Source organism: Scophthalmus maximus, chromosome 5 (genome assembly GCF_022379125.1).
Source record: "Scophthalmus maximus strain ysfricsl-2021 chromosome 5, ASM2237912v1, whole genome shotgun sequence".
Taxonomy (NCBI): domain Eukaryota; kingdom Metazoa; phylum Chordata; class Actinopteri; order Pleuronectiformes; family Scophthalmidae; genus Scophthalmus; species Scophthalmus maximus.
The window spans coordinates 8,939,834-8,965,835 of NC_061519.1; the positions used below are offsets into that span (position 1 = coordinate 8,939,834).

The window sequence follows — 26,002 nt, forward strand, 5'->3', positions numbered from 1 at the left end:
ACAGCTATTACAATATTATATGTTGTTTATATCTGTTACATGTCCGATTTTAAGTTTACATCCAATTAAATATTTATCTATACATCATGAACTAAGAACTTAAATAACAGCACTTACACTTTGCACTTTTGCAAAAACATATATAAATGTCAATTGGTTCCAGTAGAGCAGGGGTTTTCAAGGTCTGACCCTGGGGTCCCAACAACTAGCATCCCCAACACACCCTCTGAGGTTTGGAACATCAGTCCCATTCACTGGGAGCTTTGTGGGATTGAAGTATTATGACCCCATAGAATCAGGTAGTTAGCCGTGGAATACATGATTTGGGGCCAGGGCTTTAGATTTCTTTTATATCTACTGTTGTTGTTGTGTTCCTCTTCCTCTGCACCAATCTAATGAGTAGTGCAACAAGGCTCCATATTCAGACCTATTTCATTTTCCCTATGTATGCTTCCTTGGGTGTCTGTTTTCAGAAAATACAATATCTCCTACCACTGTTACGCCGACGACTCTCAGCTGCACCTTTTGCTGAAACATTGTGATGAATGCAGTGATAACTCCCGTGTGCATCCTGGATGTCTAAAAGATTCCTTCAGGAAGATCAAAATAAAACTGATCTTAAGCACTGCAGCCACAAGGGATGCCCTCAAGCCTGTGTCATTGAATGTAAAGTCCCACTTAGAAATATCAGTGTTATCTTTGAAAAAGTTTTACTCAGATCATTCAGATTCATAACAATATTCATCATTTATAAAGGTTTGAAGATTGTAATTCATACTTGTTTCTGTTCACTGGTTATCACAGTATAAAGAACTGATTTTAAAATGCATGTACTTTTAAAAGCACTAACCGTTGACTGGCACCAAGTTACATCTCTGAACAGCTCATCTGCTATTGCACCTCCAGACCCATGATATCTGCTGACAAATCACTGCTCTCCATTCTACACACCCAGTTAAAAGCCATTTCCATATGTTGGCCCTTGATTGTGGAATAGTTTGCTGTTAATATTTGTACTTCTAAATAAAAGACCCATCTCTTTATTTAGCCTCTTAATTGTCATCATGAAGACACGATGACCTGACCGTTTGTTTGTTTGTTTACTTTTTCTGCAATGCTTGAGCTTTTCTGTTTTACAATGTTATACAGATGTTTTTTTATTATTTACTTATTTCCTCCTATTTTTGCATGTATACAAATTTATACATTCCGGTGTTTTTTTTGATTGCAATTATCCAGCAAATAATCACATCAATGAATTTGGTCAACATTTTTTTCTTTTTAAATAAGCTCTATAAATAAATTGACTTGATGTGTGTCTAGTGGAAAAAATTATCTATGTAAGAAAACATATATTCAATATATGAGATAATGAGTTTCATATCATTGTACCAAATAACTTTCTATATTAGATTATCTTCAATCATTTCAGCATCCTCATATTGCTTTGCACACAATAATTCACTGTGTTGATTATTCAAGTCCATTGATCTTTGTGACATTTATCCCATTATCAATTATTAATGTGGCATATATTATGAAGGGACATTGAGGGACATCGAGCCAGACAGTGCTGAGGTCGATATACATGCCTGCAGTTAGTTAGACATTAAAGAATGATGCAAATAAAAAGATTAGTATATAATTAAATTATTGATATTTCTTAATGACTGTAAATGGCCAGTGTGTTGGATGTGGAAGATCGTATTGGTAGATGGCAATACAATAACCATAACTATATTTCCATTAGTGTACAATCAGCTGGAATTAATCATTGTTGTAATTTTGTTATCTTAGAATCAGCCCTTTAATCAACATGGGGAGTGACGACTCTACAATGGAGCCCACCATGTTGCACCGCCATGTTTGTACAATTTTGTGTTCATATCTTAAAAGAGGCCAACATAGATTCTCCTACACATCTGGAAAGGGAATAGTGAGGGAAAGGGTATTTGGTTGGTTGCAGTCTGTAACCTAGATGTCACTAAATCCTATGGACTGAATGTTTTCACATAAAGCAGTAGTAGCATGAGATTTTTAGCAGTATATCATACATCATATCTCAACCAACCAAGGCACTAATATGAATGAAGAGTGAGTGTAATCAGTAAAATGCTGTTTGATTTGCATTAGAAGCAACTTTGATCAAGTTCCTCCCACCTGCTGTGATTGATAGTTTGTGAAATATACAGTCACAGTTCCCCGAAAATGAACATTATTTTTTCTCTTCTTTACATGAGTCTGTAAAATGGAAGAGGTTTTTTTTTTAAAGGAAAACATGAAATGAGTGTGAAAAAAATTAGGCTCAGTAACTCACTGGTCGTAGGTCTATCCAAAATTTTCCGGAGGCATTTTGGATTGCATCAGTTGGTAACGCAGATCGGAAATGAACTGACAGGTCCCAGACTAATACGCATTTGAGTATTAGTCTTGCTACGCTAGGCTATAGGCTCAGCTGCAGCTGAACTGGGTGTTAGAAAAAGTCTTACAAAACTGTACAGTTTTGCATTAAATATGAGTCTTTCATTGAATACAGTCTCAATGAATGTCACATCAAAAAATCTAGAAGGAAATATGTGTGTTTGTTGCTGGGCATAAATCAAACACGTGTTCCTAATGACCTGACAGTGACAGAGATGTAAAAAGAACTATATGTAGCTTGGGCTCCAGCTGTGTATGTAACTGCTGTCTTGTCCACTGCTGCTTTTTTAAATTGTCAGATCAGGGATGGAAGTGGAGAAGCCTTGACTGATGGAAGCCATAGGTGGCATGTTGACATGAAGTATTTGAATTAGACTTACAGCATGCGTCTGTTAAACAAAGGATTGTTTTGTCAGTTAAAGTGAATAACCCTGAGCCACTTCCGTTGCATCAACAGTCATAGCTGGAAGGAGCTGTGGTATATTTTGACATAGACTGCAGCTGAACATTTTGATGTACAGTTTATGCCTTAAAGTCGGAGAGTGAAATCAATTTAGAAGGCTTTTTTTCTTCATCCCATGTTTCAAGGACCTCAGGATCGTACAGTGCCATGTTATTTTGCCGACCAGTATCTCAACCTTAGCTGTAGTTTATTTGCCACAGTCACAATCTTTCCCAAACCTCAAAGGAGAAATGCTGCCGAGTTTACAGATCAAAGTCTGTTTACATGAGTTGCGGCGTACTACTGCATATTTGAAGACAAGTTGTACAAAGCCTTTTGTGGCTCAAGAAGGAGCTGTACAGAGACTGTAAGAAACAAAGTAAAAGAAAGATACAAGTGAGCATTAGCTGCTAATAGCATAAGGGTGTGGTCAAATTGTCCTTCCTATGTACTATTCCTTGACCTCAGTTGAAAACGTCATGAGGTCAAGGAAAGGTGTAAAGGAGGACTGATAGGAATTAGGAAAAGTCGACAGCAGTGCTCAGAGAATCCGACTCCACTTGCACTATACTACGTGATTATGCGACAGCGGATGTTATTGAAGTGCATCTGCCGTGGTGGAACTACAAATATCCAAAGATGGACTACAAAACAGTCAGCGGTTCCATCCAGCATGTTTCAGTGTGTTTTACCACCGTGTGACATCAGATGTAAATGCTTCCTATGTAACGGTAACTTAGATGATGACATGCGTCTCCTCTGGGTCATATTCATACCCTCCAACTTCTTCTACTTCTACTCCGGATTGAATTGTTTACGTTCGTGCATGGCACGGCACGTTAAATATCGCTGCCGCAATGAATTGTGGGGCGTCTATTTCTCCTTTCCTTTCGCATAGGAAGGTCCAGTGTACCCTATGCTAAAGGAGATAGGGAAGGAAGCATTGAGGGTGACACTGATGTATAGGTTATGTCTTTGCTATCATCTCAATAATTCTCATTTGTTCATTGCACATGAGCCAGGGTTTAAAAATTGATCTGTGTGCAGATAGAATGTGACCAGTAGCAATAAAAGAACAATTTTAGTCAATACCTCCTTTAATAGCCCCCGGGACTTTAGTTGGCTTAGATTCATATACTTTGTCTCCCATACTATAAATGTATTCATTTTTTAATTTTTTTTAATCTTTCTACCCCCCTGACTTTGTGGTTACACATTCCAAGTCCTCCTTCTTTTTCAAAATCTGTTTATTTTTCAAGACGATGTGTAAATAACTGAGTTTCCTCTGATCTGAGATGTGATGAGCACTATCTTCAGCATTCCCCAGGGACCGTGAGGAAACACTGCTTACACCTACTTGAAGCGACTGATTTACTCTGCTCTTGAGCTGCGTTTTTCCTTATGTTTGATAGATATTTCTCACTCTGCCTTACTCCCGAGCAGATGGTTAAATAGTGACGAGCCCTCCTTCTCTTGATGAGCCGACTTCATGGCAGTAATGAATTCGTGACGACTTGGCCTTAGTTTTTCCTCATATTGCTTTTGAAGCATTGTCTTGAGGTTGAGAAGGAAAAGTGATGTTGATATTAATTAGCATGTGTTGTATTGCCTTTCTTTTATTTAACTTGATTTCACAGTTAAAGTACACTTTACCATTATTCTAACTGCCCCTTTTACATCTAAAGATCAAACACAGCATAGCAGTTATCTTCAGTAATGCTTTTATATTTATATTCATATATTTATAAAATGTGTATTTCTTTTATGTACATCGTTAATAGAAATGTTCACCTCTCTCTGAACTGGAATAACTAACTAATGCAAGTAAATTGCAGGGCATAACTTGGCACTTTACTGGCACCTGTCAGTGGTAAATGGGCTGAATGAATGGTTCTTTAAATGGCTTATTTTGACACGTAACCCTCCCATTGTATAGTTATCCATGTTAATGGTGCCCATAATTGAGGCTTACATTTATTGCCTCTTTCAAGTGCAGACAGCTGTCATGGACAAATTGTTAAATATATTGCAGGTAGTGCCTATTGGCCTTTTATGATATAGTGTCCTGTATGTGCAGTAGGTTGTCAAAATTATTTGGGCGCCATTTTTTCTTTCTGTTTTAAGTCAAATGGGTTTGTGATGTAATGTAATTCTTGTCTGAATATGAAGCGTGGCTATTAGTGTTAAGCTGATATAATAAAAAGCATTTTTATCATCACACATGCACATTTAAATCGATTCACCATTTGGGCATTTTAAATGAGTAGCTCATTCTGGTGGTTTGATAAAGCGATTGTGTGCTCTGATACAGATTGTAGCATCCTTTAGTCCGGATAAACATTTTAATCGTTTGTCATTTTAATTAGATAAATTCATGTGGATCCAATGCCACAATCCGTTTATAATTAGAATTTTCCTCATTTTAAACCCCTGAAAATCTGGCCTCAAACCTAACTATTTCTCTGCAACAATAACCTTTCATGAATGAATAAACATCATAACACACGTACCTGACTTAATCAATGTCATCTGTTGTCATCAATGCCTGCTCTGTTCTGAACTGGGGGGGGTTGGCTGCTGCCATCCCTGCCTCACATTCCATGAAGGCTAATGGAATGGTAGGGAGATGAGCTCTCCCTATCTCAGGCTTTCCACATAGGCACGCTGAAGGGCAGGGTGGTCCTGGAAACAGAGCCATACCGCCAAATATAACTATTCAATATTATTTAAATGAATTTACTATGACTTTAGTGGTCCTGACTGAAACTATATTGTGAGTGTAACACCACAGGCTGTGTAGCAGAAGCAGCACTTTGGCGGTGGAGGACTTTTGGTCAACGTCTTCACGGGATCCGATCAGCTAAAGCATGAGGGCGGTTTTGCTCACCGCCCATACAATTTGTATAGTATAACGAGGCCCAAAAGATAAAAGCCCACACATCAGAATCCATTCCAAAATAATGACCCCCTCCTCTGCAAAGAAGAACTAAGTAGAGCCTGTATGTGGTATATTTGGTAACAAGGCTGCCTGCTCCTCTTTTCTAATTTAAATGGAAAGGTCATCATATAATGCAGGTGGAACTAAGGCCCACGATTAGATGCCATTACCCAGATAAAGTATCCAGATGCAGATGCACAAGTTGCTAAGAGGTGTAAATGAAATATTCATTCACAGCCACCATAAGTCCTTTACTCCCCCTTGATTAATTCTCTGTCCAGTGGGTTTTATAGACTATTTAAAATACCAGTTCCAGGATTTCTGGAAAGTTGCTCCAGATGTTCATGGTCTTCTGCAACCATTTCATTAGAGACTCCCTCAGGGCAGCATTTATTTGTACCCATGAATTGGGTCCCGGGAGAATTTACCCTTTGAATATAAATCTAAAGAGAGATTCCCATGACATTTTCCGGGCACACTAATGCTGTGAAATGAATAGATCGTTTTGATTTTCCTGACACTTTCGTACGGTTTCCTTCAATATCAGTCTTAGGTAATGAATGCTGTAGTGGCCTCAGAGAGTTTAAAGATTATTTTTTTTTGTCTTTGTCTTTTTGTGATATTTAATGGTAACTTGTGTTTCCTGATTATAATTGGAGCTCCCAATGACTTAACTTGCTTTGAGTTTCATCATCTGCTGAGGCTTGGCTCTATAGGTCCCCTCAGAATAAATGACAACAAAGCAATGGGCAATTATTAATATAAAAAATGTTTCTTTAGATAAAATTGAGTTGACTGCGTAGGGAAGGAAGCTCACTGTCTTTTCTCTCAGGAAACGCAGTACGAGGAGTTGGGAAAAAAACAAAAAAACATCTTGTGGGTGCCTGAGAGGTCACCATGTTGTTTTCCAGGGCAACATTCGTGGCAATGGTTTGCTACTGTATGCTCAAACCGCCTAGTTCCATAAAAACATTGATGCATACTGCTAAACAATGTTCTCTTTTGTGCTTTTTCTTCCATTTTCTAGGGAGGAGTTGATGATCAGTTCGTCCTTTGATTCCTTGGAGGTTCTCCTGGACTCCTTTGGACCCGTCAGAGACTGCACCAAAGACAACGGAGGCTGCAGCCGCAACTTCCGCTGCATATCTGACCGAAAGTTGGACTCCACTGGATGTGTGGTGAGTCACCGCTCTGCTATAAGAAGTCTTTCTGGAAGCTGCCATACATTAACTTCAGTAGCAGAATGTGACCTTTCTCCTGTTTTTTTTTTTATATAAATCAGATTCAAAGTGCTCTACAGTATATTATACTTTGTTCACTTGTCTTTTTTTTATGATTGATAAAATATGAGAGCATGGACCTTAATGCATTTACCCCAACACTCTACAAATCCAAGCCTTAGGGATTTTCAACCTCTTTACTATAGTTTTGTATTTTAATACTGTGAAAATCCTTTTGAGGTCGTCACTGTTTAAGTCTGTCTGCCTGTATGAATATTCATGGTTTTATTGGCTGACCAAGATGACCTATATCAAGGACAATCAGTGGACCTGCTGCATGTGCTTTGTCTGAGTAGACAGTTTGCCTCTTTCCTCATATGCGTCTTAAGCTGACAACACATTCATTACATCCAGGTGGTGCTTAGCAACCAGGCGATGTAGCAGCCAGCTTTGTTTTCCTCTGCATCTGTTGGGAATTCCAGCAATGCCGCTCTCGTTATTTACAGAATCTTAGCGGCATCTACTAGTGTTTTGCTTCTCCTAAATCCCCCCCACTTATGTATTGATATGCTGTCAGGCAGCAACTCCCTCTAACAATTTAATTTCAAGTACTTTGATTCACTTGAGTACAGACTTTCAGGTAGGGTTGGGATGATACCATTTATGCAATTCCACATGCCTCATCTTATCACCTATAATTGTATCTCAAGAAGAGGGAAAACGGCATGTGAGGTCATTTTAATGGGAAAAACGTTTTGTTTAAAGATTTGAGCATATGCAAGTGAAATCAGTATGAGTCAGCGTTATCATTTAAGGTATGTCTCTGGGCCCATGCATACTGTAGCACTGAGGAGAAAATAATAATGTATCTGGTGGACATGCGTGTAAAACAGATGCTGCAGTGCATTTATTGATCACCCACTTGCTCTTTCAATATTTGACTTTAATCACTAAGTCAGAGGGAAAGTGAGCAAGTTGTACGTGTACTCTCTGCGAGAAAGAGAGTGGATTTCGAAGTTCGTACGTTTCAGATTCCTGGTTTCAGTGTAGACGTACCGCCATTCCCCCACCACTGGAATAAATTCGGCATCAGGGTCTGAAGCCAATGCTAGCGGATGTGTGGGCTTCTAACAACAGCCTCTGTGATACAGCGAGGGGCTTTAGACTAGGGTCGTCATGCACAATGTGTACTATGCTCACCATCTAAGGCGGAGCAGGCATTTTAATTCACTCGGTGCTTCAGCAGAAACTGGAACAGATATACTACAAAGAATATTAGGCGTTAGCATCCAGCAAATGTAGTTAATCTTGTGAGCGTTTGAAGGCAGCACATTTAGTTTCCCCCATGAAAGTATTTCCACTGCCCGAATTTGTCCCCCAGTCTCTGGTTCTTGTCACAATAAGGTGTTTGTCAGGCCATTGTTGTCCAGTTGTGAGAGTTTATCAAAAATATCTCAATTGTTAGTATGACATTCGGCTTTCCACACCCCGAAACACACTGTGGTAGGAGTCCACTGAGTTGCAACACCATTGCACTGCAATGTCAGAGAATATCCAAACTAACCATCCAGTTTTCATATTGCACCAAGAGACGACAAAGCTGAGATTTCCAGCCGCCTCGTCTCGTGGGCATTTGAATATATTTAACTTTGTTAAGACATTTTCGTTTTTTCCCTGTTCTTCCTTCCTGTGAAAGCACAAAAAAACTCTCGATGTTGTGTGGTGATATTAGTCCTCAAAATGTAATAACTGGCTGATTTAAACAACAGCTTTTCATCCCCAGCATCTAAAAGGCTGCTTCTTTATGATGCACTCTGTTGCAAATCCTTGCCAAAAGCATTGGAAAAAACATAAAAGAAAAAAGAAAAAAATATATTTTGCCTGAAATTAATCTTCCATGGATCCAAAATAACAATGAAAAGATTTCATGCCAGCACTAAGAGGTACCACGGGACTTTTCTTTTTGTATTCATATTAATTATTTATTGTCCTGCTATATTTCCATCCCTACAAGCATGTTGAAGAATAGTTATTTTTATTTTATTTTCAAGAACCTTTGCAAAAAAAAGAACAAAGGGAATTTCTGCACTTACTCACTGGCTATTTTTACTGTGTTATTTTCCCTGTTTTTCCTATATTGTGAATTATGACTAATCTCCAATTATTAAGCACAAGTGAAACAGAAATTCACACACTTGAATTCACACTTAAATTGAGCCCCATTGAGTAGGAGCTGGACGATATGTAAAACAGAATATGAAAAAGGGATTATGAGATTAACTTGAAGGGTTATTAGAGAAACCTGGATGGGACTGTACATATCACTGCCTTTTTTTTCTGTCAAGTTTTGTTATTTGCAAACATCGATGAGAAATCTATTTAGTGTTCACTTTAAGTATTAAATTCATATTGCTGCTTAAATCTGCGGAAGAAAATAAGACTTCAATTTGGAATGGTTTGTCAGATATCAACTTTAGTCAGAGGGTATAAAAGCAGTGGGCTTCTAGTCTTGACACCAAACCACGTCGAACATATTGAGAAGAAGCATTTTGAATTTGACATCTGTATGGAAAAGCTTTAAAAGATTGATGTAAAATCTAACATCAAGGTAAGTCTGTGTGCTGATGTAAGTAAATGCAACTACTGAGTAACACTTCCACAAAAAACAAATCTGAGCAAACCACATTAGCCTGAATGTGGCTTGGAAGAGGAATTTAGTTTAGAAAGTAGCAGCCAGTTTAACTATTGTTGTGCCTTGTTGTTACAGTACAAAGAGGATCATGAGTCTATCAATTTGTTTATGATCTGATGAACTTGTATGCATTCATATACAACAAAATACAAACCAATCTTCCTCTCTATGTTAAAAGGTAAAAAATAAAATATGTAGCAAAAAATGTGATTTGAATGAAATTTACAGTTCAGCTTCATTCAAATCAATCTGACAGTTGATGAAACTGGGTACAGCACTTTCTGAAATAATGGCAGCAAAATAAATGTGAACCTCTAATGTATTGTAAATGCTTTAAAGCTACTTAAAATCACGTTATGTTTCCCTGATAGAGACTGTTATGTTGGGCCAAAGTTGTATTTGCATCTTCGCTACAAAGATACTGCCTGTGCTTCGCAGCCTTATCTTTGATTTATTTCCAACTCAGGTGTGTTTTTATGAGAATATTAATAAGTGCTTTGGTCGGCCTTGGGTATTTTGTGCAGGTCGTTAATCACAACTGATATGTACAGTAGGGCCTGCTGTATGTAGCCTGTGAGGTGAAACCCAGGGAAAATAATCTGTAAGGCACCAGTAGATGCAGGGCGAGGTGATTTACCAGCATCATTTTCAACTCCTTTCATGTCTTCCCCCCCCCCCCCCCACTCACGTGGTTGCTGGACAGTCAGAGCACAGTTATCAGAGAGATTTTAGTAACAAAATTAACCAGAGCGATAAAAGTGAGGGAAAAAAGAGGAGTTTGATCAGACAAGATAAGATAAAATTGGACTTTATTTATGTAGTAAATAAGACGGTAGTTGCCTTCTTTTGGTCACACACACACACACACACACACACTTCCTCTGTCTGTTTTTAACATTTATTCTGTCATACCATTTCTTTATCATTATCATTTTCATCATCCGTTTTTTTATCCCTTGGTTGATGACTCTTATTCCATTCATAACATAAATAGGCTCACAAGTTAAAGGCTATGTTGCAGGTAATTGAGCCATTGATAATGTTTCACAGGAAGTGTGGCAGACGAGGAAGCATTCCTCCATCTCATTTGTTAAAACATTCTTAAAAGTTTTGCAATCTCGTCCTGCTCCTGAACTGCATTCGTATCTCAGCTCTCCTTTATCTGCTGATTCTACACCCTGGTCAGTCCCAGGCGCCGCTGCTGCTGCTGCTGTTGCTGTCTCAGTCAATCGGACACTAATTACACACATTGCAATGCACAAACTGAATGAAAGAGGAAGCGTAAATCTTCCCTTCACTTTTATTTATGCAAATCTGGCCCTGAATGTACACAATCATCAATCGCAAAGGAGATGCAAGGAGACTACATCGCTACTGCCTTCTTCTGTTGTTTGTTGACCACCACCATGTCCAGTTGGTTCACCGCTTCACCAGTTAATCAGTCTGGATCTGAAGTCCCGTAGGATCTTAGCTCGGTCCTTCTCAACCACCTTTGGAGGTGTTTTCATATGTATATATATTTCTTTTTTTCCTAATTTTCTAAAGACTTTGAGATGTAGATTGTTATTTTTACAAGTCCATAGTGGATAAATATTTGTTGATTTATCTGATTTGCTAAGCTTTAAAAGTGTTTTGGTATTCTGTTTGAATGAGGCATTATTACGTTAATGATTTAAGAACCAACTCTTAATGTCAAGTGAGCGGAGACACTGCTCTGCTGTTGCATACACCAGTGTGTGTGTGTGTGTGTGTGTGTGTGTGTGTGTGTGTGTGTGTGTGTGTGTGTGTGTGTGTGTGTGTGTGTGTGTGTGTGTGTGTGTGTGTGTGTGTGTGTGTGTGTGTGTGTGTGATGATCCTGTGGCTGTGGAGCTTATAAACGAGCCTCTCATCCATCTAATAAGGGCGGTAAACTGGCTGGGCCCCAACACTCTGATTCCACCCTAATCAGTTAACACCTTGTCTGAATCCAGTGACGCCAGTAGCCGCCCTGTCTGCGTTTAATATCTTTCCCCGCGTGAGAGTCGACTGATGCCGGCGGTCGGCGCTGACCGACCCGCTCCATCTCGCTGATATATAGCACTCCCGGGGAGAGCCAGCGTGTGACTCCCGTGGATGTGAGACTGTAATAATCACAGGATGAGTGAGAGATTAATTAGCTCTGTCTTGTCACTTATCTTTTTGCTGCAAAATGGTGGAAAACAGGGATGATGCTGACAGAGCAGATTGGAGGGAATGACGAGGAAAGCCGTGGCGCCGTGCGTTGCTCTTCATTAGTGCTGTTCTGTTGCGTTCTACTAGCCCGGGACCCAGACGAATTTGGAGAGCTCATCTGATTTGGCTCTGCCAGAATACGGTCTGGATCCCCTCCATTGGGAAGTTGCCGGTCCAATCACAACCGATTATTTGATAATGGGCGGGGTTTATACCACGACACAGAGAGAAGCGACTTTTGTAAACAACCAAGGCTGCCGCTGAACAAACAAGTATTTGACTAAAAGTACCTACAATATTTAAATTTCTCCAACAAAAATGGCAACACTGGTTAAAAGCCATTGTGGAATCATCATCACAGACATCTCGTCTCTGCTCTAGTCTGTTGACATTTTCGTGTTGCTCAAAAGAGACGTGACGTGATTCGTCTGCGTCCGTTGGTAATGCCTCTCGGAAAAATCGAAAATGACTTGGGAGGTCCCAGACTAAAACGCATTTGAGTATTAGTCTGGCTACGCCGGGCTATAGCGTTTTACGGCTGTATATGTTGTTTGGCTGTTCTGTAGCACTATGTGTGCTGTGCCTTCATTGTCGTCAGATTCCAGGCCTTGCATTTTATTTGTTCAGATGGATAAGTACAGTATGTTCCCAGTAATGATAAATTACATCTGGTTTTCCTTCTGATGGATTAGGAAGGATAGGTCACTCTACAAAGAGGAGCTGTCACCGTGTGTGTGTGTGTGTGTGTGTGTGTGTGTGTGTGTGTGTGTGTGTGTGTGTGTGTGTGTGTGTGTGTGTGTGTGTGTGTGTGTGTGTGTGTGTGTGTGTGTGTGTGTGTGTGTGTGTGTGTGTGTGTGTGTGTGTGTGTGTGTGTGCGTGCGTGCGTGCGTGCGTGCGTGCGTGCGTGCGTGCGTGCGTGCGTGCGTGCGTGCGTCCACGTGTTGTATTTCTGCCCTATTCATTACAAAAGGCAGAAAAGTGTTGCTGTGCTGTTTTTCGAGCTCGAACTTTCCCGGTCTATTGTTTTTTTTTGATTCTGACAGCCGATAAAAACACCTCGACTGAAGGGAGCCGTGACTCGAGAATGCTTTTAGCTTTCAAACATTCAGATACAGTGTGGCTGTTGGGAGGCTGTACTTAAAAATAATGAATGACAGCAGGGGTAGAATGATAAAAAGTGATGATGGCTGGGCAAGTGAGTATGACATAACTAATGACCGTTTGTAAGACTAGTGGAGCCACAGTGTATAAGCCGGGATATTGGCTTGACCACTGAGTGGGTCTTAATAAGATAAGATAAGTTATTCCTTTATTTATCCCACAATGGGGAAATTTGGATGTCATAGCAGCAAAAGTGGATGGCAGAATATAAAAAAGCAAGCAACAGATATGTACAAAATATAAAAAATTTAAAACACTGTATATAGTCAGACATGCAGATGAAACTGCCTAACCAGCTAACCTAAGCAGACAGAATGTGAATATAAAGCTGGGTCAAGCTGCCTGGTGTCTGCACTTTGCTTGAGTGAGAGAAGGATACGAAGGCAGTAATGGTACGTAAGGTCAAAGCCTGAGCCTGGCGGTACATTACTGAGGGCTCAGCAGATTTTTGACAGAACAGCCTGACGCCCACTGCAGCGACAAATGACAGGTCAAAACACAGGAATGCCCACTGATCTCAATGTCACAATTCTGGCTACTCCGACTATGGGTCATGCTAAGTAAGAGAGCTCAAATGGGGCAAGCAACACAAGCCACCCATAACCGTCGAAGCAGTTTTCTGCTTAACAAAAATGTCATACAATTCTACTCCACATCACTACTGCGCAGACTCTAGCTCCTCATGATGTCAGTGCAAGATGCAGCGCCCATGTGCGGGATATTTTGGCTTCATTTTTCAAAGCGGGGGAAAAGTGAAGACCCACCATCAATCTTTATATACACATTGATCCAGACGTTGTCGATTAGCCATGTTTTCACCTGACATGGGTGACACGAGCACGGTTGCTGGTTTGTGCTGAGATGATGGTTTTATGATTGATGCCTGAGCCATTAATATGCTTTGTTTTCTGTACATTAACTTCTAGGGCTACGCTGCTTCCATTATCCTTTACCGCTCGAACTTGGAGCGCAGATCAGAATTTAATGCAACATATATCCTGTAGTTACCACTTGAGGCTCCTGTACTATACACTAAACATTTCTCACCAGACAGGTGTTTTTTCAAAATAATAATTCTGGTTAGCAACGCAATGTATATGCTGCTGGCTACAGCACTTCCTCTCTCCACTTTGTGCTGGTGCAGTTCCCCCGAGGCAGCACAAAACAATCTAGGCTGGGATCCCATTTTGGGACACTAAGTAGTGTTGAGGGGAGTCAATACCTGGCAGAGATATAGTAAGACCTCAGCCATAAATAGGAATAGGTGCACATTAGATTGTCACTATTGATGTTTTAGGTTTTTGTTTAGTTTTTTTTCTCTCCAAGGGTCATAGGTTTTATGTAAATTGTGAATGGACTGTATATATATATATATATATATATATATATATATATATATATATATATATATATATATATTGTGGTTTTCTAGTCTTATTGACCACTCAAAGCACTTAACAGAACAAGTCACATTCCCCCATACACTCCCATTCATACAGCACTGCTATTTACCATGCTTTTCCTTTCACATTCATATTCTGTCTGAAGATGCAATTCAGGGTTAAGTGTCTTGCAAGTCCTACATGATTTGTGTTGCTGTTCAGAGAAATGTTATCCAACATTTTAGAAAAATACCAAGAAATCCATATGACCAAACCAGTAATTGATTAACCATATGACTAGAACTGATGAGAGCATAGAAGCAGCAAGACTGTTGCTGACATTCATTCTTATGTCAACAAACACACATGTAGACACAATGACTTATTAAATTAAAAAAAAATGATTGATTTCATATTCGATCATATACGATAAGTTGATAATGTAATTATGGTGACAGGCCTAAACACATTAAGATGCCACCAAGATGAGGAGAATGTAGGGGAACTGTGAAGATTCAGGCACTGACAGGATTTAATAAGAATGGCAGGAACACTTCATCCTCTCTTTTGAGAAATCCAATTTGTGTGTACCCCACATTTTCAGTTTAAGTTTGATGTACTTCATTAAATCCCCATAAACAGTTCACCCAACTGGTAAAATTCAGATGAGGGAAGAGAAATAAAAATGTCCGTACACTCATCTGAGTCAATTATTACCATGTGTTCTCAGCAATTAGGCTGTGGGAGCAGCAGTGAGTGATTTATGGCCTTACTTTTTGCCCCCAAGGTTTTGTCTCTCAGGCGGCAGGGAGGTTGTTCTATCTCCAAGGTTTTCATACTGTGTGGTGCCTTGCATCAAGGGGAGACGGAAAAGTTGCCGGGGGATATATGCAGGGAGAGATGTGAGGCAAAGATGCGGGGCGAGTTAACAGGGTCAGAATCATGCAGATGCTCTGAAAGACAATGGGATGTTGTTATCATTGTAGTTTGGCAAGCATGAGTTGGGCTCCCGACAAACAGCTGCAGAAGCAGCAGTGGCTGTGACACACAGCTGTTGGAGGAAGTCAGAGCATTTTTTCACTGGCACACTGAAGCATCTCTTTTAATCTGGAAAACATTGCAGCCTTCTATCCACCTGTTTTTAATCAAATCTCCAATTGGCGATTGAAAATTATAATTCCAATGCAGAGGATTGAAGAAATATAAGGTCCCCTATCAAGGAAAGTACGGTTAACACATTAATACTACAACAATTTACATAACCAACCATTTAAAAAAATGTTTTACTGCCATCATTTTGAAATCTCATTGTAAACATGGTGGAAATAGAATCAACTAATCAATCACTAATCAATCAAAGAACCCCGCAATCAATGTAAACCTGACAACCTAAAGGTGGAATTTTACAAACAGCTTTGCCCAGGGGGTTTGTTAGTGGAGCATGTGAACTGGGCACTATCCAAAATAATCAAAGAAAAAAACCCAAAAAACAGCAAATTTACAGTTGTTGCCTGAATTAAGCTGTGACAAGCTGTGGGCTTCCTATGCTCTTTTGTTTGTCAGAACTCACCAGTGTGGATGTTCGTTTAATGTAGCAATCCCTGACTTGTGTTTGACCTCGACTTTGTAACCTCAAATCATCCCGGCGAATAGTCTGGTTCCTTGTAGACCAAGAGTGTCTGGAAACAGCAGCGGAAAAAAAGACCTACACCATCTCATTAGATAGGGAAGCTTCAAACACAAACTCAGTGTTGAGCAGGCGCTTGCCACATGTTATAAATAATGCCTGTCTTTTTATTAGCAATATATGACTTCCTTTTGTTAGGCTTTCAGCTCACAGTAACAGTTGTTAAAGTTAGCAGCGAAAGTTTTGACCACTGCATTACCAAGCGAGTCCACAAAGTTTGTGGGTAGCAGGTGAGGACAGTTCAAAACATCCCGATGAATCATTAAAGTTCATATGAAAAGTGTCAGATTTATTGGTACTGACACTATCGCTCTTGGACACTAAATGAAAAAACCCAGGGTCAGATTTTATGATGTTACTCTTTAAAAATAATACCACATTTGTATGCTGTCCATTTGACCTGGTGCACCTTCCCTGTTGTGCTTTTTCTACTTGCTGTGGAGGATGCGAGAAGGGTTACTTCATATCCTTTTTTTTTTTCCGCCCTGAACTTGTGCCCAGAGAACTCGACATGACATCCATGGGAGACCGGCCTGAAAAGCCAAGCGCTCTGGGATGTGCTGACCTTTGGCACAAACCGCTTATCTCATCACTCTGCTCTGTGAAAAACTCTCAAAAGACAACTTCCTCTATTAAGGAAACATGAAAGGAAAGTAGAAAATGTTTGAATATGTTGAAATCACAGAATGTGATATCTTCTACCGAGCTCTTCAGAATATATAAGTTTCTCTGTGAACTTGACACAGATGCTCCCGGGGGCTTCTCTCACTGCATTGCGGGGGGGGGGAGAAATGGGCTCCGGACCAAAGTAGATTAATGGCTTCACACATACAGTATCCCTTATTAGATTGGTATATGCACATGGTGGTACAGTAGCCCACGACTAATGCAGCCATCAGCCATAAAGCAAAACACATTCTGAAAACTTCCCCAGTTTTCATACTTTGTAATTTGGTGTGATCACATCTTTTCCCCAGCACATTGAGCACATTTGTTTTTTCTGAATTCTCACATTTCAATTTTTCACTTTTGCTAGATAATTGAACACCGCACAAACAACACGCCCCATCATTTGCCGTTGCTTTAATCTGAGACTGATATATGCGGTTTCTCGTATGACTCTCCTATCGGCACAATGTTATTGTTTATCAGTGTCTTCCAAATCATTGCACATGACAGTTAAACTGCACTGACAAGCTGTGGTCATGGTAAATAGAACACGCTGCTGACCTTTGGCAAGAGATGGGATGCGCACAGCCCTCTCCCATGTCACGTAGTGTGCGAGTCACACACTTTGATGGCCCAACCATCCACTCCCAAAGGCCTGATGGTATCAGTGTGCTCCAACCACAGCGTGTGTGTGTGTGTGTCCGCTGGCCAAACAGTGTCTGTAACACCCTCCCCTCGCACCTTTTCCGGGGGGGTGGCATCTAGCAATGTCTGTAACATTACAATACCAACCGCCTGTCAAGGATGCTCATGTGACACAGCTGTTGGCCAGATGTGTTGAAATGATCAAAGTTAACCTCTATGACATACTAAAACAACTGGAGGTGTGACTATGATGACAGAATTTCAACTCCAGCTTTTAGCTTGCCCATTAACAGTGCCATGCTGCTTCCCCCATTTCTTCTGAGGGTAGAACTTTTATAATTCGCACAGCCCCAAGTTCCCCTTGTCAGGTCAGCATAAACACAAGTCACGTTTGGTGTTTTGAAAAAAATAACCAATGCTGTCATTTATTTTTATTTATTTTCTGGTGAGGACAGTCTCTCAATGAAATAAAACAACGACATGCACAGCCAACGCATCGCAGGCATGGAAACATAATAAGGCACCAATGGTACAGTTAAAAAGCCCCACAGCTATTTTTGATCTGACCTTTCCGCTGCACACGTACAATACACAGCCAGAGATGACAAAACACATTCACTGCACTGTTGTACATACTGTTGAGGCAATAAGTAGAGCTCTGTGCCAGTGTTTTGCATATATAATCTCACACCTCCTGAGGGTACATACAATATTTGGTGGAGAAGTTAACTGTGAATGTCAAGGGGCATTTCAGAAAGAAACATCCAACCATCGAGTTTGAAGTTTGAGTTCCTCAATCACTGCACTCCTCCACTGGTCTGCCTTACAGACAGATTTCAAAAAGTGTATAGATTTTCCAACAACTCTTGCAGGGATTTGTTGTTGTTTGGCAGTGGCACAGTGCCGATTCCCTAAAGCCTTAAAAGCACTGCTGGAATTCATCACCATTAAGAAACAGGATTAAACAGCATGGGGGTTGAAGGGGGTTTCCTGAGCATGCTTAGTACCGCTAGGTTCTTCTACAGCAGGGCTGAATGGCACCCTCACTCACTTTCTCGCTGTAAAATGGTCTAAAATAATTGGTGAATGAACTGAATGCTTGCCGAACATGAGGAAGTATTAACTGATTTTTACAAAACGTTTATTGGTTAAGAAGCGCTTAGTACCCCTTTAATTGGGTCATACTGATTGGCAGTCATCTAATTCCATTAAAACAATTTGCAATCTAATAAGGGATACTGTATGTGAGAAGCCATTAATCTTCTTTGGTCCTGAGCCCACTTCACCTACCTACAGTGCCAACCTACCTACCTAACTGCATACATACCTACTAACCTACCTACCTAACTGCATACATACCTACCAACCTACTTACCTAACTACCTACCTAACTACTTATGTACCTACCTACCAACCTCCCTAACTGACTAACTGTTTTCTAACATACCTGATTCATATGAACATTGTCAGTTGCTCAAATGCTTCATAATATGTCTGACCTGACATTTAGAGGTTGAAGGTTCACAATGGAGGTCCCTGCTGGTGTCAGAGACCTGTGTACCTGTCTCATTCAGACTTCTCCACACCAATCCGTCAGAGTCTTTATAACTCTTTGACCTGCAGCAATACAGAAGCCTGTCAGTTTGAAAAGACGCTGATGTTTACCACAACAGTGGGATCGAAAAGTCCAACACCACTTTCACCATTGTATGTGTTGTATATCAACTTGCTTCTGCTTTTTAGAGCCCACAAAGATGTTGCATTATTTTGAATTGCATGCAATGTTGGAAGAATTTTCTGACTTACTCAACCTGGATGGATTGAATCATAATGAAGACCATAATAACCTTTTCAAATGTCGTCAAATGCTGTTAGGCATCTAATTCCAAGGGAGAGCTAATTATCTGGCTCAGAAATGTCATATGGATATCATATAATTTTAGAGAAGACTGCATAATATCAATTACCTGAATGGACATGTATACTCTATTCTTTTGTGTGAATAGATCACTGAAAATATATTTGAGAGAGCAACTGAACTTGCTTTCTGCCCCTAAAATGTTATTTTTTTTGAACTGTTTTCAGGATTATTTCCTTATTATAGCACTCGAGCTGGGTCATTCAAGTATTGACTGTCTCGAAACATAACAACCAAGATACATTTTTTTATCAGATAACATTTTGGAGGATCTGGGGACTGTTCACTTGGGCGGGAGTTTTATACAGAGGATTATCGACGATTAATCCAGGATTATAGACCAGATTTGTGGAAATCTCGAGTCCTAACAATCCACGGACAAACACTCTGGCAGGCGAGGATTCTTAATGATTATTATCCTTCAGACAGCTGGAAAATGGCCCAGAATTATCACTATTCCGGTGTGTCGAAAGCCTATAATGGCAGTCAATAGCCCGAGCTATATGTGGTTGGCAAGCTACAGTGCAGCAACCCATCAATACAAATTCCTCTCAGCCCGCACCGCATATCTACACATCCATTGATTGCACTGAGTTGCAGTGATTTAAAAGACTCAGATGTGTGAGGAGATTCAATGTCTCATGTGGTCTTTGGATCACAGGTAATACATCATTTGTCACAATGGTCCCGTGCAGGGTGCCAAAATCAATATCAGTTTATCAAGGGAGCAAGGCCAGGGACCACTCATTCAACATGGGGCCCGATTCTGTGCTGGTACTACTACACATACTGCATATAACTGTTGAGTTCTTTTTTATGAGGTCGATACACTGAAGCAGTTAAACATAAGATCAATGAACTAACAGTACGCTTAACACGTTATGTTTAAAAAAGAAATGTTATGGGTGGAATATAACCACAACAATTTAACACGAGTATACTGTCTGTCACATGTTAAAGATTATAAAATACATGAACATAACTGACATTATAAACCTACATTGACTGTTTTGATTGGGTTCTTTGATAATCATAGAGAAGTGGTTCAGTGGAGGACTGAGGTCGTACAATTTGCTCGAAATGCAGGAATATTTAATATTTGATAATTCTGCTTCTTCGCATGCAATTCAGTTGTTCTACAATCAGTTTTGAACTGAGAACCCAACCCGCCATGGGTCTTTGTGACTGCACGGTAGTTTGGAGTCTCCGACTCAGGAGTCTGCCAAGTAGCAATTCCCCACTATATGCAAAATGTTTGTCTCAATCATATTGGCTGAAAGCTGCCAAAGCTCAACAATCAATGTGAATAGTGGTATTTTGTATGCTTATTTCCTCAAACCACATATAAAGTCTGAACCAACAACGACTAGCAATGTCTTGGGGACACCTGCCCTGTCTCCCCTCTATAGCTGCACAACCTCTGTTTCCCTGCACTGAACTCTCCAGACCAAGTTTCCATATTTCTGCCTGATGTCCTCAGTGTGTTCCCACCTTCTTTTTTTTTCTTCTGTCACCTGATCGCCTCACCGCCCTGTAAACCTCTTCATTTCATCATTCCCTGCCCTCATATATACACCTGGTCCTCATTTCCTCATTTGCTGCCCTCATGTATACACCTGCTCTCAAGCTCGTCTTACCAAATTATCTAGGTATGTTGCTGACTTTCCACATAGCTGCCAAGCCATTACTTACCAAGCCATTATTTCCCAGTCCTGTATGTCTGTTCCTGTTCCCATCGATGGTACAAACTAATCTACTATCCGTGTCGGTCTTCCACCTGCATTTTCCACAGGAATCTGTCTGCTTTTGTGTTGCTGAATGTAAGCCTTGGTATTGACCTTGGTCTTTGCTTCAGCACTTTTTTCATGATGCCTTTACCAGGATTGTGACAAACACAAGTTTCATTTTTTATCACACTAGTTATGTTGTCGAAAGGCATTCCATACTTTCCCCTTTCCTTTTTATGTATAAACTCTGCCATCAATGTTTTGTAGAGCATCAAACATCTAAGAGATATACAGTAGTTGCTTCCACCAGAGTGCCCCCCCCCCAACCCCTTCCTATATAAGTCAAACTAAAAATACTGATAATGAAAAGGCCTAATTTTCCTCTGAAGTTTCAGAGATGTTTTGATGGGCTTTTGTTCATATATCCTCTGAGACATACAGACAAAGCACAGAGCAGAGAAGTTCAGTACACCGTGACATTAACTATACATTTCCATTTTTAATAGTACTATTGTTAGATAGATTGGGGGATACAAACTTCAAGTCAAGCTTATTGGATACATCTCAGGATAAGTAATCCTCTCTGGTTATCCAAAAGAAAACCAGTCCCAATTAATGTCAAAAATGTTATATCAATGTGTATTTTGGTAGGATACTCCCAGTAGATCCTTGGGGTGTTTCTCATTATCATAATTCACGTCTCCTCACTCCTCTGCTGACCCAGAAACCATTCTGATCGCCCATCATGAAGGACATCTCTATACCTTATTTTTTTTTTTTTTCCTGTTTTAGCATTTCTGTCAACAGACAACTGCTGCTCAGTGGATGCTTTTAATAAGTATATAAATATTTTCTGGGATACCATTTATCCCAGAAACAATTCTAGTCTGTTACACGTTTAAGAAAAGTTTTCAGCTCTTCCACAAGTAAAGTTGCTTAATTAGGAATCAAGGATTTAAATTATATACCACTGAAAATATTTTATTAAGAATGATATTGTAAGGGCACACGAAACCCTAACAGGAAAAAAAAGCATAAAAGGTACAACGCACTTCCACAAAAGTTGAATAGAGTGGGACTAAATAATAATAATAATAAAATAAGCAGTTGCTGCTCTGTCAGTGCTGTGAGGAAAGTAACTGCATGGTCGCTGTTCTGAATGTAGCAGTGCCTTGTTAAAATGCAACCCATCAAAGTTTCCTTAGAAGTAACGGCTGACGGAAAACATAATGTGAATTTGAGTTGACAGGTTTTGAACAAGGCTGTGGAAGCAGGTCACTGTGGTGAGGTAAGGTCTCACACCTCTTTCATACGTTCGCCCAGCACAGACTGCATTTTAATGAAGTGGTCCACAGCTCGGTAAAAATTTAATCATTTCAAGTCTTTTTTTATTGTGAATTATAAAGATTATCCGTGATGCACATTGTTGTTTGACATATTTCAAAACTAAAGGATTTCATTTCACCCATCAAATATAAATACAATGCTCTCTGGTTTAAATTTAAAACCCGCAGTGTTGCCTCATCTCCCTCAACAAAACAATAATCCTCTTTAAAAAGGTTTCTGGTTGTCTGCCATTTCATCACTGTTCCTGTCGTCTTCCGCGCCTTGGTTAATAATCAAGTGGGAGTGCTACACAATAGCACTTTTGCTTTGTAATGTACAGGAAAAAAAACTTTAAACCCTTTTGTGAAAACTGAGAAGTGATTATGCAGTCAAGAATTTTACATGCTCTGGCTGAATGTTGAATGAGTTAAGCAGGGACAATGCACTTCTCCTGCATTAAGGAACAGGAATACCACAGTAGTTGACCCGTAATAACTTAATTCTTGAAGTTTTCTGATCTAATCCAATGTTTTTTGACCCATCACTTGTTTTTCCGTGGCACAAAGATTGAAATGACAAGTTCAATTAATCAGACCATCACATTTGTCCAAACGGATTCACCTCATATTGGATTGGTTGCCATGGAAGTTTGCATAAACATGTGGACCTCCAAGAGTGAATCTTCGGTGAGACGACTCAACAAACGTTGCTGTGATTTGTATTCAATCTGGTTTCATCAAGACTTTACTTCTAGAGTCACCAGCCAATTGACAATTGTACGGTGGCTCTAAGTGCAAATCACACAACAAGACAGCAATTCACCCTCACATCACAAAACACGACAGGAAATCACATAACTCAACAGCAAATCACACAAAACACAACAGCAAATCCCACAACACAAAGTTTCCGTTTCAGTCTCACCAAGGCTGTTGTGTTGTGGTGATTTGCTGTTGTGGTTTGTACTTCAGGGCCACTGTAGAAATACCTTTGGTACAGAATTCACAACTCAAAAGGGCAGATTGTACGAATTTTGGTTGACTTAGCTTAGCTCACTAACTTGGCTTGAATCACTGCTGGGTGCATCCTCACAGAGCTACTAGCATGCCTGTAGACTATCGTCCTCTTGTTAATGCTGCAGTGTGTAAATTGCATGACATGAGACATATTCCACCTGCCTCCCACGTGCACCTTTAGTGCAACCTTAACATCACAACTGCACCATGTGCCATCTTTGCAATGATTATTTTGATGCCTTTACTCTTCATGTCGGCTGCTCAGGTCTTATTATATACGTGAAGTGTATAGATGGCACAGTTTGAAACGGTGTCGCAGTTCAGAGCAGCGAATCAAACAAATCTAGAGGACTTGGCATGGTGATCCTTATAACTCGACCATGACACACCTCGTGTCCCTTCCAAGTACAGATAATTGGCAGCTAATAACTAGTCAGACCCCTTGTGTGCGCTGACCCTATGATCTTTTCATACACATCCTAAAAGAACAAACCAGACCTATTATAACACTGCCAAAATATGATCTAATAGAACCCAAGCTTTATCTGATTATATTGAACACTGATGCAGAAACTATCAACATTTGTCAATATTTATCAATCATTGTTGAGTCCATAAACATCTGAAAAGTGATTCACTAATTGACAAACTTGTTAGAGTTGTTGTTTATGTCTATGCATATTAGATTTACAGGTATGTGAGAGAAACTGCTTACTTGACAAGTGACTATAATATTAAATAGATTATCATTTATTGATGGAAATCCTATATCATCATCAACTTAACTTGAGTGACTAATTTCAATGCAAACTTTAGTTTGCTGACAATCGGTTTTCCTCTCAGTTTGCACTTTGTTTCACCAATGTTTAAATACTGTACTTCTGATGCCTTACGAAGCGGCCTCATACTATTATGCAGGCTGATCATATTTGAATTCTTATGTGAAACCACTTGCCTTGTGCAGATTTTATACACCCAGCTCAGTGCTCACACAAGCTATGCTAATAGGAGCAGGAATCTGGCAGTTTGCATTCTGTGGCACAGATGTTATCGGGTCTGTTTACCTGCCCCATCTGGAATATGTGTTAAAGTGGCAGCTTCTCTGTGTTTAGGCAGTGCTAAGAAAATGTCCCCGAATGAATTAGGAAATCTGTAATTACTAACATTAGTCATCTGAAAACATTCCTCTCACAGTGCCCTCCGGGTTTGAGTCCTATGAAGGATGGGACCGGATGCTACGACCACCACATCGGCATTGACTGTTCTGACGGTTTCAATGGAGGATGCGAGCAGCTGTGTCTCCAGCAGCTGGCCCCTCTGGAGGATGACCCGACCCTCTATAATATCCAGATGTTTTGTGGGTAAGGAAGAACAGATTCATCATAATAAGTCATAATCACAAACATTACAGTGTTGTTGATCTGCTGTCAATGACCGGAACTTGATGTATGAGAAAAATGCACCGTGTGATGGTTATATGTTTTGGGTCATGTAATGTAGGAATTCCTTTATGAACTATTTTGGGTTTGTTAAGTACACATTTATATATATATATATATACTTTATATATCACATTGTCTATTTTTCAGAGACATTACATGTCAAAATATTGTTCATTCGTAATGCAGGAGTCTTTAATAAATGGGTGTTTACAGTGTAAAAGAGCCAAGGCTTTTAAGTGGTACATCCTGTCAGTATGGAAACTGACCCTTGAAGAACTAACCATCAAAGGCATGAGTGGTTTTACACACAGTCTGATGTAACCGCTCATAGTAGCACAGTAATCACTAATTATGGTCATGGTGGTCGATGACTTGCTAAGGTGATGGAGGGATGAATCTGATGAGTCTGCGCAGACTGGCTGGTGATGGGCAGGTAGAGGGTGCACAGAACAGCAGCATTGGAGAATTAAGGCGGGGAGAGAAATCACATTTAAAAATACAGCAACGAGATGATAGGCCAACATGGAAGGTGTGTAGCAGTGTAATTGGATAGATGAGACTAGCTGATGAACAGCTGAGCGCTACGATGACAGTCCAGGGAAATGACATCAAGAAACCGTAAGTGTGCATGTGTGAGTTGACGATAGGCAGGATGAATGAGAATTAAACTATGACCGAAGCATGCCTGAGAATTTGCTTCAATATACAATTAATTTTTTGTAAATATCTGCATATAGTAAGTTACTTTTGTAAAATAAAAACAAACAAATCCCTGAAATTCCAGGTATTATACTAATGGAAAAGAAATAACTAATCTACAACATGTAGTATAACCATTCATATTGTACAGTTCTGTGAGGCATCTTGGACAAATTCTGGAATGTCAAAACCAACCCTGGCAGTTTTGAGAAGTGTCTCCGCACCCCCGCACACATGGCATCCACTAAGGACATGTGGTCCCGTGGATGGTGGTCACAAACTTTCCACCTCCAGGCAGAGAAAAGACAAAACCTCCCTATGGGCTTTTAAGAAGGGAGAGTATGGAGGCAGGAATAGCACTGGGATGTGCACATAACCCGTATGTGAAAGCCTACCCCTTGACTTC

The 26,002-nt window shown here is 40.0% G+C and overlaps 1 protein-coding gene across 7 annotated transcripts in view; it reads left to right on the forward strand.

Annotated features, from left to right (window-relative positions):
• The window catches only part of astn1 (astrotactin 1), a 344,279-nt gene that overhangs the window by 131,622 nt on the left and 186,655 nt on the right, over nt 1-26,002 (forward strand). For all 7 annotated transcript variants that reach the window (XM_035635262.2, XM_047332223.1, XM_047332225.1 and 4 more), the window contains 2 exons: nt 6,829-6,979; nt 24,650-24,816. In XM_035635262.2, coding sequence (XP_035491155.2) covers nt 6,829-6,979; nt 24,650-24,816 — 318 coding nt within the window. The remainder of the gene's footprint in view (nt 1-6,828; nt 6,980-24,649; nt 24,817-26,002) is intronic.